Here is a 16,505-nt window from a genome sequence, read left to right on the forward strand (position 1 = left end):
AAGTAAACAATGCGCTCGAAGTAAACTTAGTGTAAATTTCCATGTTTATTTCCCTGAAAGTCATTGTAAGGTGTGTTGGTTTATTTCTTACGTATTTCTAACAGCACGGTTGTCAGGGAAAGCAGCAAAATCAGGTAATATCATAGTTCGATTTCTACTTGTATTTTGTAGCTACAGCTACTTTCAGCTAGTTATAAAAAGCTTCATTTATCATGAGATTAAAAATGAAATGTATTCACGTTTAACAGCCTACTATTACGCAGACATAACTGATGGCTGTAAGTTTTGACAAAATCAACCTTTTGCTATTTATTCATTTATAGCATTGTGAGGTTTTATCAAACAAGCACACACACACACACACACACACACACAAACGAAAAAAAGTAGTGTGTAATATTGGATTTTGTGCCCACATGTAATGAGTGTCATTAAATTACGCCTATTAGATTTAAAAATATAACAATCATCTTAGAGAAAAACAAACAAGTAAGCAAAAATCTAATACCCGACATAAGCGAACTTCACAAACATAGTGCATATAAAAAATTGGTAAACATTGTGAACTAGATGTAGTTTTGCAGGAAGGTCAGTTTCGGCACTTTGGGGTTAAAGGGAAGCTGACGGAAGCTTTCTGCCTGATTTCATTTGGTACTTTCCTAGCTATGATGTCACCTACTAAATATAGTCCTGCATATGACTCAGAAGGAGGAAGAAAAAACAAAAAAACCCAACACAAACGAGTCAAATCTAAAAATAAATCGAGAGGAACTTAAAAATGTTTTGTGGATTAAATTATGAAATCATTCTGACTGTAAACGAAAGCATATGACTACGATCGCTCTCTTGTTTGAATTAAACCACGAATTAAATGAATAGTAGCTTCATGGTGTGGTTTGTTTGGGTAGGTGTAAAAACAGCCTTTGTCACACTTGGACAAAGTCCAATGCCTCCTGAGAGAGGTGATGTCTGCTTCTAAGTAAAAGCGTAGTGAAGGCGATTACAAGAAGTGACCAATAGATAAAAAGTATTTTTAAAGTATGTTTCCAGTCACAGACGCACTTCTGTTTTGTTTTGTCCACTTTGTTGGACTGGACCTATCTCAGACGAGGCGAACGTTATGAGGTGTGCCGTTTATCGTCTGCCGTAGGGTATTTCCACGTGTGCCGTAGGGTATTTCCACGCTAGGCTTGGCCTTTAGTCAGAGATTGTGAATTTTCGCCAAAATGGTGATGAAAACTGAGCTTGAAAGTTTAACAGCCCAAAGAGCTGAGGAACAGATTTTCCGTCTTTCCCATTACTGAATGTTTGATTTGAAAGCTTATCCAGCAGGGAGTCTGCATACGTTATTGATCAATAAAACAGGAAGAAGAGTGTGAGGTGATGTGAATGTGAGCGCAGGTCACTGGAGCCAGACCGCATTCCACTGGACACGCCAACTGGCAGGCCAGACCCTCCGAGCCTCCTCATGCGTCATTCTGTTGTTATTGTTACATTTGCGGCTTGCTTTCGGGTTGGCTTTTTTGGCCGATTAATTTCTTAAACATAACCGGCGAGTGTGGGAGGTGGAACAATATTTCTCCCTTAGTGTCAGGTCATTGTGCATGTGTGTGTGTTAAAGAGCAAGAGTGTTTATTTGGTAAGAGGAGGCTGTGTGGTCGTGTTTTGGGAGTGGACTCGGCCATGCCTTGTGCGTTGCCGTTAGTAAACGGGATTTTGAGTGACGGTCTGTGAAGTCAGCAGCTGGTTGATGACATCATCGCTGTAGCCCAGGATGCCCTTCAGGACCTCGACTGTGTGCTGACCAATCACAGGGGGCGGAGCTGGCTTGTCGAACTCAAAACTGTTGAATCGGACAGCAGGACCTGTGAAAAGCAAACAGCTGAACTTGTAACGTGATTCAGTAATAATATTTATATTGTTCCTAATCAGAATATATATTTATCTTTGCTCTGTGAAGGACTGGCGTCACATCTGGGAGGAATTCCCCCACCTTGTTCATAGTGTTACTGGGATTGGCTCCAGATCCACTAAAGTCCTGATCAGGATTAAACAGTTACGGAAGACGAATAAATGAATGAATGAATAAATAAATAAATGTATGAATGAATGCATATTTATCTTCCTCTTCAACTTTCATTAATTCACTCATCATGTCCGCTTTGTTTGCTTAAAATGAGAAGTATAACCAAAAGGGATTTTACAGAATAAAATAACCAGGACTAAAAATTGACCCTGGGGTGAAATAAATGATGCAAACCCTTGTAAGAACAATGTACTAAATATCATGATTCATAATTTTCCACCCTGGATTCCCCCTGAACTGGACATGTTACTGCTTTCCCTTCTCTGAAACATCATTTTTAACTTCATCACAAATCTAAAAAGAAAAAGTTGAAAGTAGACCATGCTCAAGGTATATTGAGGACTAGTATCTCAAACCAATGTACAACATTCAGAAAACGTTATTTCTGTGTCTAGATTACAACACTGCTGATCACAGATCGGGAAGCGGATGCAAATACAGGAATTTATTAAAGAAAACACCAAAGAAAAACAAAAAAACAAGAACGAGAGCAAAAACAGTGTGGTAAAATACATGCATGATTATGCACAACCAAGGTGAAGATCGTATTTACGAGTTGAATGCACGTGAATGGCATCATAAAGTCATAATTAGTGGAACTAGAGGAAAAGTGAATTTTCTTTGCACTCAAAGTTTCCGAGTTGGGGGCGTGCCATTATAAAAACGTTGAATTAACATTTGTTATTGATGGTAAATTGGTTGAAATTGAATGTTCTCTCATCTTAGAAGCTGATCTCAGACACAATCATCCTTCATTTTCTATAAGTCGAGTTTAAAAAATACAGCAAGGTTTTTTTTTTTTCATTATTTGAGGGAAGGTACAACTCCATCTTGCTCTGACTAAAGTAACTTGAACGCACCTGACACCGTAATTACGACTTTCTGACCCATAGATACAAGTAGGCATGTAACATGGTCATGGGATGTGCTGGGGCGGTGGTGGCTCAAGTGGTTAAGGCTCTGGGTCGTTGACTGGAAGATTAGGAGCTCAAGCCCTGGCACCGCCAAGTTGCCACTGTTGGGCCCTTGAGTAAGGCCCCTAACCCTCTCTGCTCCAGGGGTGCTGTATCATGGCTGACCCTGTGCTCTGACCCCAACCTCCAAGGCTGGGATATACGAAGAAAGAATTTTACTGTGTTGTAATGTATATGTGACAAATAAAGGTTATTTCTACCTATTTTGTAGGCCATTTTGTGGCTAAAACTAGTAATGACATGACACCATGCCAGACTTCTTTTGTTTTTTATTTAAAAAAAGTCAATTCCCAACACTACAGTGATACCAAATAGTGTACCACATATTTCTTTCTTTCTTTTACATTTATATTGAACTATGATGGGTGTTTCTCAGATTATTAGTATAGCTAAACCATCCAGCACGCTAAAGGTTGCTCATGCTTCAGGGCTGAGTGGTCAGGAGAATACCCAACTTCAGAACAGTAAGACCGCTTCATGTCGGATCACTCCACCACACTGTTGATTATTTTCCTATAACAGCACACTCACAAGTGCTTCCTAAATAAACAAATAAATGTAAAGGTTTCATTCTTTACACTTTGTATAACCTGGTGCAAGGTGCTTGGAGACAGGTTAAAACACCCTTTAAAGAAAATTTCGAGAAATAAAGTTGATAAAAACGGATGCCACTAAGCAATCAAAGCGTGTGACTCATTTCCTTGTAGTCATGCTATTGCAATCATTAGGCGGCATTAGCATATACCCGTTTCCATCTTTACTTGCCAAAGCCTCATTAATTTTGCTGAAACTAATTACCAATCCTCTTCTGACAAAATATCTGAGGGCACATGCCTGTTCAGTGAACAAACCAAGAGTGAAAGACTTACATTCATAAATCATTTCACGCAATGAAAGGTTGTGACCCCCCCACAGACTGCTTTAATATGCAGGAGAGGCCTTTAGCACTTCCTTCCTCTGTGCTTTGTGTTTTCTGCAACACTCCAATAGGTCAAACGCACCGCAGACTTTACCGGAACTGCACAAACATGCTCTGATGCTTGAACCTTTTTATTCCTTGTGTTCTTCAGGACAGAAACAGGCATGAGTCATACAAAGTGGAAGCTGTGTTAGTTCTTAGTAGTAGCACAATAAACAGTTACCGAGAATAAGCAAGATAAGAAAAAGCTGTGTTAGAGAAGCTGTTTTAGATGAACGAGCCTCTGTGCCACTATTTATAACTGATTCCTGATGTTCATTTTCATACACTGATGATACAGGAAGGCGAAGATATGTAAAATGGGTTGGATGCCATGAAGATAAAATTACTTGCTCAGGCAATCAAGAAATGATGATTTCCCCAAATAAACTGTGATGCCTAGGTAGGAGTTCTGTTTACTATAAAGCAGACATGCTCTATAGTTTTGATATGTTTGGGTTAGAGGCAGTCTGTATCCTCATGCCAGGAGTTTCATTGGGATCTTCAGATGGTCCTTAAATACTCACTGAATCATAATATATTAACAGCACTAAATCATAAATAACATATTTCATGACGGTGATGTGTTCTAAAGTGGGTTATATAATAGGGTCTGATCATATTTTAGGCTCTAAATTGATGCTTGGTCATGCACGTAGCACGTTTGTACAAGCACCATGAATTTTTCATACAGATGAAAGCAAGGAGAAAGCATCCTTTTCTAGAAACTAAGAACCCGTAAGTATCCAATAACCCTTATTTTTATGGCTTGAAATGAAGTGAAATTTTTATAACCAGGGTTCTTCCAGGGCATAAACCTCACACACACTTAAGACAGAGGAAACTTATTGGGTCCTTGGTTGTCTCTTTGGGGAAAACCTTAATACCTCTCCAGGGCTCATCCTACACAGAGTGACAGGGAGTCTGGAGTCTAGCCCAGGAGACTCAAAGCACAAGGTGGACACGCTGGACAGGGTGCGATATGTTACAGGGAACTCAATGCACGGATTCTTTGGTTGGCTCTCCTTACAGGTTCTATGTAGAACCATGAAAGACGACTTTGCATATTGAAAAACCTTCAATCCATCTCAAAACTGTTCACACCAACTTTTATAAAATAAATAAATGGGAAAAAAATAAAATAAAAAGATGGCCTAAAACAAAAACAAGAGGCAGTCGTGCGGCACGGAGAGGAGGGTGAGATGGATGGTAAAATAAAAGGCAGAAAAAGGAGGGAACAGCAAAACTCGAACATGATTGTGTGCGTGTGTGCGGTTTCGCAGCCTCAGCAGTTAGGAGTGATGCCCTAACCACATCCTCCGTCTTCTCCCTCCCTCTCTCCTCCCCTGATCCTCGTTCCTCTGCTTCTGCTCACAAGACCGCAGGCCTGTCGTCATCTTCAGCGCCAACATCTGCTTCTCCTCAGCCTTGTACCCTGGCGAGGGAGGGACACGCTCCTCTCTCCTCCACAGGCATGGTTCAAGGGCTTCCTCTCCCTCTTCCGCAACAAAGCCCTCTCTGTCCTCTCGTCCCGTTCCATGTTAGATACCTCCATTGCTTTTTTTTCTTTCCCCTTTACTTGCTTTTTCGGCAATATATCTACAGCCATGTTTACAAACAAGCCAGTATGACAGGTACGCAAGGACAAAGGGTCATTTTGTACTCTTGCTATTATAAAATATGCTACATGTTAGATCACACTTTATATAAAGCCAATATTCACAAACCATTATAAAAATTATAACTTCTAATTCTTTATAGGTTAGTAATGATTCCAGGCAGGATTTTTATCATAAAAATATAATAATGCCTCATAAAACTCTAACAATGTTCTAAAAACAATTATTTGATAAATTATGATTAAGTGTGCTTTATAATGCCATGGTGTACTGGACAATAATAATAATTAATAATAAAGCAACCGTATAATAATTATTACTATTATTATAATATTATATGAGCATTTTGGTTTGAATAATGGTTTTAAAAATAGGTATTTAAGGGTTTAGTGGATAAGTACAGGTTGGTTGCTTTTGCATTCCAGGGAAACACTATTTCAAGGTTCTACATAGAATAGATTAAGTATTCCCTTAAAGGGAAAAAAGAATTAGGTTACCCACTAGCGTTTATGAATTTTTAAGCATATAGGATATTTAATGTCAGCTTTAATCTCTTTTACATAATTATAAAGCCACTAATAACAATTATTAATATATTAACAATAATAAACATTTAAAATGTGCATCAAGTAACATTAAGGATATGTCTGATTATTTCTAAGTAAATTCCAGAAGTGAATTAATTATAAAAACAATTAAAAAAAAATAAAATAAAAATACAGAAATCTAACACAGAAAAAAATAACAGAAAAATACCCACTAAAAATAATAAGGACATATTACATGTAAAATAAATAAAAAAACATAAAAAACAAAAAAACATATTATATTTATTATTCTAACATGCTGTATATAACGTTTGTACATATACCATTTGTATGATGGTCCATAAGCTAAGAGGAAATGCTTTCTAGCACAGAGTTTTAAGAGGCTTTGTTTTTTTAAGAATTTAGAAAATTGCTATTAGAATTAGAATGTATAAGAATGATATTGATGAAGATAAGGTTTACAGAAATTTAGATAAAAGTGTTTAGCGAAGGGATACATGTAAAGATGTTTTCAGAGATTTAAAAAACCCCACCATGAAGTTCTGCAAAAGGTTTTAACTGAGCTAAATGCTTTAAGACTGATATGAATGCTAGCAGCCTGTGGGCCACTGATTGCATGTAAATATCAGCATCCAAGCATGAAGCCCATTGGCTTTCCTTCCCGACTATATGAGTGTAATTTTCCTGCAGTTTCCATAGAGACCTCCTGCGGCAGTAGGTATACCAGCAGGTCCTGCACTGAAATGCATTTATGAGAAATGATTTGATCTCATGGTTACTGTCATTTCCATTGCCTAAAATATGGAGGCTTAGTGCGAGCGTTCCAACTCTCAATGCCATCCAAGTTCTGAGTGAGTCCTGATGGTTTCTGCAACGTTCCTCACACTCTGAACCTGGAATCCATGAATGGTGCTTGGCTCGGCTAACAACATGGACAACATGAGCACAAAAAAAGCCAACTGGAATCCAATTTAGGACTAGGCATGCCCATTAGAAACCATATTTTTGCAAGACAGAGAGAGTCAGAAGACATGAGAGGAGGAAAGAAAGAAATCGCTAAATTACTCCCAGAATCATGGGTCTTTATTTCTCTGCCCTTTAGCTATTTGATGGAGCTTTGATAAAGATATTAAGTGCATCTTTTCTCACTGGCGCAGAGAAAGAAAGGGAGAAGTAGAAATGTTGGAGGTTTTAGCTTCAGTGATTGATTATCAAAGAGCAGGTCTAGGGTAACGTATGCTCGGAAATGATTAACCCTCCACAGTACTGTTTGTTGTCTGGAGTGAGTAAGTATACAGCTATCTGTAAGGAATCGTCTCCGGTTCTGCATCGGTGGAATGAAAGGAGCGAGAAAAAAAATTTCCAGTCAGAGTGTTACGACATTGGCTAAAGGGGTAAGAGGAAGAACCTTTCACATGCAATGGAATGGTGACACAATGGTGAACGAGCTCCTTTCATCTGAAGAAACGTGCATGAAAGCTCAGGAATTAGAGTAAATAGCATGTGCAGTTAATATACTGTGTGGGTAAAACGTTTACGGTATCCTCAACAAGTTAAGCAACCTCCTATGAGGAAATTATACATTAAATTAAACAGGGTTTTGCTGTTAGAGGAAAATGATTAATGTCGTAAACAGGAATAATTGTTTATTCTCCACTATTATAGGTGTTTTTTTCCCCTTCTTACTCAAGAATTATTCCAGTTGCATCACTGATTAGTTTCTTATAACAACAAACGGTGGTGTTTTATTTATAGTTTCCTTATAGGAAGCTGATACAGTAAATGTATAATTAATGCACTATGTGAGGGAAACTTTAGCAGCATCAAGTGTATTAACCTCTTATGAAGAAATTAGATAAAACACCAATTCAGGCTGTTACAAACAGGAAACTAATCAATTATGCAAAGTGGAATAAATGTTGTGTTATAAGAAGATAACATTTTCATTACTTGAAAAATGACACATCAAACCTTTTTCATTTATATTTACGTACAATGTTTTGGAATGTCTGCGAGAACATAATTCCTCCTCTCACTTATGGAGAAGCAGCTCTAAACAGACACTTGTGATTTTTTTTCTTTCATTTTTCTCATCTTGCAGTGCTCTAAGCCCTCTCCTAAGATTCTTGCTTTCTCTGAAAACTTTGACACTGAAGTGTCCTTCTGTAAAATCGAAATAAACATCTTTTAAGTTACCCTTAAAAAAGGCTTCGTGTAAACTTTCCAGAAGAAAGAATAATGTATAGGAATGAACACATTACACTGGTGTGTGTGTGTGTGTGTGTGTTCGTCCATCCATCCATCCATCCATCCATCCATCTTCTATGTCCATCCATCCATCTATCTTCTATGTCCATCCATCCACCTATCTTCTATGTCCATCCATCCATCCATCCATCCATCCATCTTCTATGTCCATCCATAAATCTTCTATGTCCATCCATCCATCCATCCATCTTCTATGCCCATCCATTCATCCATCTTTCATGTCCATCCATCCATCCATCTTCTATGCCCATACATTCATCCATCCATCTTCTATGCCCATCCATTCATCCATCCATCTTCTATGCCCATCCATTCATCCATCTTCTATGTCCGTCTGTCCGTCCGTCCGTCCATCCATCCATCCATCCATGCATCCATCCATCCATCCATCCATCCATCCATCCATCCATCCATCCATCCATCTTCTATATCCATCCATCCATCTTCTATATCCATCCATCCATCCATCCAAATCTCTCAATGTCTATCTATCTATCAATCATATAAAGTTAAAGAGACAGTAATACCAACAACCTCTGACTAGAATTTGAGAACTGAATAAAAATCCAGTGTTGTAGAAACATTCTCAATGTGACATAAGAAGCTAAAACAACAGAAATAAATAAGTCTGAAAAACACAGTGTTTTTTTTTTTCTTAGTAGAATATCTTCAGGTTCATCCACCATACCTCCTGGTGCTGGACCATGAATTCTTATACTCACTCTATAAATTTAAAGCTGAGAATTAACACAAGCATTGCCAGACCTTGGCTGTGTAAGTGATGAGCCAACTTGTATAGCTATATGCTGAACACTGACCAACTGGCAGATCCTATACAACACTAGCTAGATTTTCCCTCTACATTACACCAGTACATGACAAACCCCATAACACAGCCTGTAGAAATAAAACAAGCCAGCATCAGCATAAAACTTGTCATACTGATGGTTTTGACAGTCTCTGGCTCAATTGTGCAGTTATAGTCAACATTGAAGCCAGACACATTAAGTTTGCAGTTTAACCAGAGACAGCTTTCCTCTGCCAAGCCTTACTATGTTGCTAGCGTGGATAAAATAAAACATAGATAAATTAAGATCAAGCTAGTGAGCAAAAATTTCCCAAAAGTGATCCATTCTCATTCTGAAATAAATATGAAATGATGTAATATAATGTAATGTAATTATCATGACTGTTCAGTTAAAGAGTGTTATTCACATGCAACTGGATAAGGATGATGGGAAACTGTTGCTTTAAGTAGAAAAGAATAAAAGTTGAGAGATTATAAAATTGTCAGATAATACAGTACCTTATAATATAAAAGTCCTTATAATATACCTTATAACACCTTATAATGTGTATAAAACTTAAAACTGTATAATATGAATTAAGATTCTGTCTAATCATTTCAATAATTTATGTAATTCTGTAATTTCTAATAATAATTTCTTATAATTTAATAAACATACTATAAAAATTTCAACTAGAAATGGTTAAAATGTGTCCTTCATTATTAAATGATTGTAATTACAGGTAAATTATTGTCGCATAAAGGGAATACAACACTTCAGGATGTTGGGTTCTGGGAAAATAATCAACTTCGAAGTAGAACTGGCATTGCTCCACCCCGACGTTGATTATTTCTCGATAACAGCATGGCTGTAGTGTTTTATGCCTGACTTATTGCTTGAAGCAGGCAGTTAAACTTTATTATGTGAGTGAATAGCTATTGGTACCAGTAATTCTTGAAAGCAGAGCAATTTGTTTTTTTTTTTGTAAAGATCTAAAATGCTTCCATGTACAGTACATCAGGAGTCGATTAAAGTCATATTTAGGTGAATGACCTACATATACACCAGTTTCTTCACTTCTACAGTTTTAAGACTGTCTGCTTTTCCTCCATGCACTGGCTCTTTTCCCGGAGTCAAACTGCAGAAGGAAACGAGAAAAGCGTTATTCATTATCCCTCCCTACATCCTCATTGACAAGGAGGGTCCATCAGCTCAGACCCGACATCTTCACCAGAGGCATTTTGCATCCACGCAAATGCTGACCTTCTGAATGTCTGTAATCAGCCACGTCGATTCTTTTTAACTGCTTATTTCACCTTTAATGGGCGTGCAAGACAGGAAATGGATCAAAGGTGACGGAGACATAATGGGAAGATGAGGGAGAATGAGCCAAAGAAAGGAGGCTTTCAAAAAGTCGACTAAACAGCACTGTTCGGGACATCGCTGCAACGTCGTATTACACGATCAAAGCCGCGGCGTGTTATTTATTTATTTTTTTTGTACCAGCTTCCAAGGTAAAGTATATGTGTAGGTGGTGAGGATTTAAAAAAAATTGCAACCAGATGAATTCATTCATGGTATCTGGGAAAGGGTGAGTCAGTTCTGCTGTTCTTTCACAAAGGTTAAAACAAAACTCCATTCATTCGAGCTTGTGTGCTGTGCATAATGACTGCTGGAGTTTATGCCAAATTAAGAATAAGGGAAATCAAAGATTTCCAGAAGAGCAAAGTTCAAAGTACTGTTAACATTCCTTCGACGTGGACAGTTTTTTTTTTTTTTTTTTTTTATTCGTCAAGAAAGATGCTTGAAGCTCAAATTCTATAGGACTGGTACAAAGGAAGCTTTATGAACCATACTGTTCAGGTTAAAGCAATCATACAGTCAAGCTTACAGTGCTCAGGGATTTGAAGTATTTATTTACACCACTATGTTGTAGAATGCTTGAATCTGATTGGTCAGATGTTTCAGTGATGCTTTCGTTTTTAATCACGTCATAATTTCTATACAGTTTGCAGTAGATAGGAGCTTGTGTGGAGAACATTCCAGATAAACTGATAAACTGAGATAAGATAGGACATGGGCAGTGGTAGCTCAAGTGGTTAAGGCTCTGGGTCGTTGAACGAAAGATCGGGGTTCAAGCCCCAGCACCACCAAGATGCCACTGTTGGGCCCTTGAGCAAGGCCCCCAAGCCACCCTGCTCCAGACCCCAATCCACAAGGATGGGATATGCGAAGAAAGAATTTCACTGTGCTGTAATGTATATGTCACAAACTTAACTGATAAGATAAGATACTGCTTCAGATTAGAAGAGAAAAAATTATGTAAGTGAAATATAAATGAATCATTCTATGTATACAAAAGTACAAAAATTATTTAGCATTTTTGAAAGATTTTCCAGTGTAATCGTGTCACTAATCACCCCTCTTGTCAGTTAGTTTTCCATGGTACTGTTTTGGTTTTGCTTTCTTCATTGTTTTTTGTCAGTGTGCGTCACCTGCATCTTTACATCGCTTAATCCCACTGAGTACATATTCCCAGTTTCTGTTCATGGGCAGAACACGTTCCTGTTTCATTTCATATTTCTTGGTTTTCGTCCCGTTTCTTTAACATTTCATGCTTTCTGCCAGTCTAGTTAGCGCACACATGTTTCCATTGTATTCCAAGTTTCTAGACTTCTAGTTCATTTATTAAAACCTTTATGCACTTGTGTTTAGTTTGCTTGTACTTCCTTGTGTTGAATGATAACATTCAGGAGTAAAGTTTTCATGGGAAAGTCTTAAGAACAGAGGCTTTGTGGTTTCTCACCAACAGAAGAAAATGCATTTTTTCGGTCTTATTCAAAAGAAAGAGAGAGAGAAAAAAAAAGAGGCTGGTAAGGAAATGACTGTTTAGAGCTTCACAAAACGAGTTTGTATAATCTGTGAAACAAGTTCATTCCTGTTATCACTTGCATAACATAATTGTGGAGGGCAATTTGTTTCATCAACTATAAACACAAAAAATATGACTTTTTATTCATTAATACATAATTAAATGAAATTTTTGCCAATGTGCTCTGGTATAAAAGGAATAAAATGCTTTAGGATATAGATATATATTGTTTGGGGTGGTAATAAACTCTTTGCATTATTAATATTATTATTATTATAATAATAATTATTATTATTAGCCCAGTCCACACAGTCATTTTCGTCTCCTAACATAAAGCCTGTATAATCCCATATTATTAAGTATATGAGCCTCGGTCTGATGACTAATGCTATGACTAGAGATCATTCATTTTCCATGAGAGCTGACTAGCATATGTGGGCGTGTCCAGCGATGTTGAGAAAAGTTGAACGTTATGCAAATATGGAGCTACGACTCTTAAATTAAATGACAAATCTTCCTCCAGAATGTTTAATTTTGAGGTAAAAATTGACTGGGAATGCTAGTTGCCCCACCCATTGAATGTTATTACCGTGGCAACCAGCAGTATGAATATCTACTGTTGACTTCATAGTACACCAACTGAAGCCTCCTTGTATGTGTGAACGTAGTATAACAGATTTTGGTTGCCATAGATGGAATTATAAGCAAAGCCATCATTAATACATGGTTTTGTGTTCCATTACTACCACTCTAATCATTCATATGATCACTGGACTGGTGTTGCATATTAACATTTTACATATACATGATCTTTCAGTGAACAGTTATAATGTACTAAACCTCTCCTCCTGTCAGCAGAACTGCTTCTGCAGAACTGAGAGGGTCACTGAGACTCAAATACTCAGGACTATTTGAAAAAGTAAGATTTCTCCTTATAAAGATAACTCATGATAAAAGTAAAGGCAGCGTTATCAGGTAGGATGTACATCATCCAGGATAAAGTGCTTACTGAAGAAGCCTTTATTATTAATCACCACACATACAGTGGAATTCTTTTCTTCGCATAGCCCAACAAAGGAAGTTGGGGTCAGAGCGCAGGGGCAGCTATGATACAGTGTCCCTGGAGCAGAGAGGGTTAAGCAGCAGTGGCAGCTTGGCGGTGCTGGGGTTTGAACCCTGACCTTCTGATCAACAACCCAGAAGAAGAGGAAATGAAAGAATCTGAAGTTTTTCAAATGGCCATGTGAAGGTGTTAGGAAGCTTTCAAACTGGTCTGAAACAAAGCAGGTTCATGTGAAAAATTGGTAATGTCAAAAAGAGCTCACTGTGGCACCGAACCTGAGACTACCTGGAGGAACTGAGAACAGGAGAACTGTGCTGAAATTCCTTTGAACGTGAATGTGACTCGTACCTGAGTCTCACTTGCTCAGGAAGTAAACCTGCATGTGTGTTTTAGCCGACAAAGCCATCATTAGATAGATTTAGATAGGCATTTTATTGCACATGATGCCACCATGATAGCACCAGGGTGCTTTCTGACCTTGTGTCTACGGATCCACTACTGTAGTGAAAATGAATAAAAATAAATGAAATAAAATCAGGACTTTCCTTTATGTTTTTACAAAAAAAAAGTCTAACTCGACACCAACAGCATCCACAGGGACACCTCTGTGGCCAATAAATCTAGTACTTGTTACTAATCCACATGCCAGATCTATACTTAAAATACACTATTCTTTAAACACAAAGGAAGCTCGGGAAGAAAAACCATTTCAGACATCTGACCTTGTTGTGATCTTGAACCTGACTGCATGGATTCTAAAAATTAATCTGTTCATCTGCTGGTTACAATAATAATTCCACAGAAATCCTATAAACACAACCACTCGTTTTTCTTTTTAGATAATGCACTAATGATAATCTCAGACAGGCACACTGATGGATGGAGTGATGGAAAAATCGTAAATAATAATAAAAATGGGCTTAAGTTCCTGACCATGATGGCTTAAATGTAATAAACCTTAAAATGAAAACTATTTCAGACATGTGACCTTGACTCAGTCAAGATGAATTCCAAAACCAAATCAGTTCATCTGCTGGGTAAGAGAGTAATTCCATCTAAATCCTGCAAACATTCAACCACTCGATCTGGAGATATCTTGAAATATGCGAGTTTCAGACACAGGCATGCTGGACTCATTGAAAAGCTAATCATTATATCATGACAGAGTTTAAAAATAACTTGATTGTAAAGAATTTCAATCTTTAAGCGTCTCTTCTAACTCCATTTTTAACAACCCACTTGTGTGACCTGAGAGGGGTAGGGTGGGGAGCTGACGCTCTAGATCCTGAATGAGTGATGAGAATATGAGCCACACTGACAAGCTTCACTTCTTTCCTTTTGTGGGTGAAGAAGGGAAAGAAAAAAAAATCACCTGTCAGTTCACATGACATCCTGACACATGTCAAGGGACAGCACCGACCGCGTCAGAGCACATGGGGTTGTCCTCCACCCAGGATCCTGTCCTCTAACGTCTTTTCCGTCTGTCTAATTAAATTTCCCACTGTATCAGACCTTTTCACCCTCTAATTGATCCCCAGTGCTAAACGAGAACTCCATTCTGAGTGGACATGCTCAGTATTTGGGTTAAGGATGACGACACTTTCCCGAAATGGCAGTGAACACCTGGTTTGACGGCTCTAATGTTGAGCAGCGTGTCTAAATATGTTGGGAATTAAGGAAATGAAGATAAATGTGGTTGACATAATCCTTAATGAAACTGTTTAGAACCTTATGAAAATGACCAAATACTCCAGAGTGGAAAATTGAATAATCTACTGCGATGGACAAATGAGGAGCTCGTTAAATCGGCCGTCGGGAAGTGAAAGCTCCGGGTGTAATGCACAGTCTCATGGTTTGGTTGCCTGGAAAGTGACTAGGCTAAAAAGCTAGCAAATGTATCATGTAATGATGTAATGAAATACTTATAATAAAGGAAACAACATGAAAGCAAGCTTTTCACACTACACTTAACCCTGGATGATCGTCATTCTAAACCCGATTTTAACCAAGGGGTAGAGGAACGTTTTAATTTCTTAACCGTAGTTCTAAAGTAGGGTTAGCATGGCTTTTGTGGTAATAATGCATCGCTGTGACAAACGTGTACAGTTGCAGTGAAACAATGCAGTTTAAAGCGATAGCGCTTTAGCCTCATATAACATGCTATCTAGAGTCACAGAAACCCTGCATGCTCTGTACATTCTTTAGCATTAGTGCAGCATTTGAGTTATGGCCAGAAAAGTTCGTTCAGGACAGGCTGGAAAAAATAAAAATAAAAATAAAAATAAAAAATCTGGAAACTGGCTATCAACAAACATCTGGTGAACTACACAACAAATAAATAAATAATAAAAAGATATAAAAGATTAGAAAGCTGTGAAAGTTAACTGCCTGCTTGTGTCCAAAAGGGCAGACCAGCCTTTATTTATATATTTATTTATTTATTTTTAGACTCAAAATCTTAAAAAGTGTCAAACCTATATTTCCGTCATTAGTTGTAAGTGGCCGCATTCTGTATTTATCCAATCTTGTCGATAACACAAATATCCAAATAAGAAGGTTAAGCCGGGGTTTAGTAATGTACCACGTCGGTTTATGAAAAGCAAGGATTAATTGCTAACCCCGCGTAATGTATGAGCAGTGTGAAGCATTAAACGAGATAAACCAGGATACTGTTTACCCGGAGTATAAACGTCACTCATCGGGAATTATTTTGAGTGAGAAAGCTGTTATAAATACTCTCTTTCTTTTAGTTTTTCATGTAGCCCGCTGCATTTGTTATCGTGACATGCCAGTGCTAAAGGTTTTGTCTCACCAGCCTATGGAGGGTAACCATACAGTTCTAATTTATGTTCACTGTAAGGTGACTGTGCGTACTATCAGGAGAGTTTTATGGTGGCTTTGCGCTGCAGTGTATTTTCTTTGGCTTCGTCGGCGTTCCCACGTGTCCGTGAGCTCCTGATTTTGAAAAGATCTGTGGTTTGTGGATGTTAATTAATCCAGCTAGTAAAAATCATTCAGGTTGATTCCTTGGCAGATGTGCGTCATGAAGAAGATGGTGGGATTTGAAACAAGTAGCACATAATATATTTACAGCATTGTAGGTGGGGCTTGTGCTACTGATTTACCCATCTTTGAAATCTATAATTATTAATTATTAAGATTATCATTATTATTATTATTATTATTATTATTATTATTATTGTTGTTTTTGGTTAGATTTAACCGCTTTTCTGTATCAATTCAGCCCCATATTAAAGTAGTGGCTGATTTACAAAATGCACTGCATCTTCATGCAAAATAGCAGCATCTAAACCTTGGGCTTAAAAAAT

At 37.8% G+C, this 16,505-nt stretch overlaps 1 protein-coding gene across 2 annotated transcripts in view; it reads right to left on the minus strand.

Moving 5' to 3' along the window:
- Positions 1-349: 349 nt before the first annotated feature.
- Positions 350-16,505, minus strand: part of sugct (succinyl-CoA:glutarate-CoA transferase) — a 106,141-nt gene continuing 89,985 nt past the window's right edge. The window contains exon 14 of one of the 2 annotated variants that reach the window (XM_058394745.1): positions 350-1,865. In XM_058394745.1, the coding sequence (XP_058250728.1) occupies positions 1,702-1,865 (164 nt within the window). In that variant the 3' untranslated portion in view covers positions 350-1,701. Of the gene's footprint in view, positions 1,866-9,948; positions 10,380-16,505 lie in introns of those variants that run through there. The other variant, XM_058394764.1, reaches the window with a different exon arrangement.

The sequence above is a fragment of the Hemibagrus wyckioides genome, linkage group LG01 (genome assembly GCF_019097595.1).
Source record: "Hemibagrus wyckioides isolate EC202008001 linkage group LG01, SWU_Hwy_1.0, whole genome shotgun sequence".
In the NCBI taxonomy this organism is placed as follows: Eukaryota; Metazoa; Chordata; class Actinopteri; order Siluriformes; family Bagridae; genus Hemibagrus; species Hemibagrus wyckioides.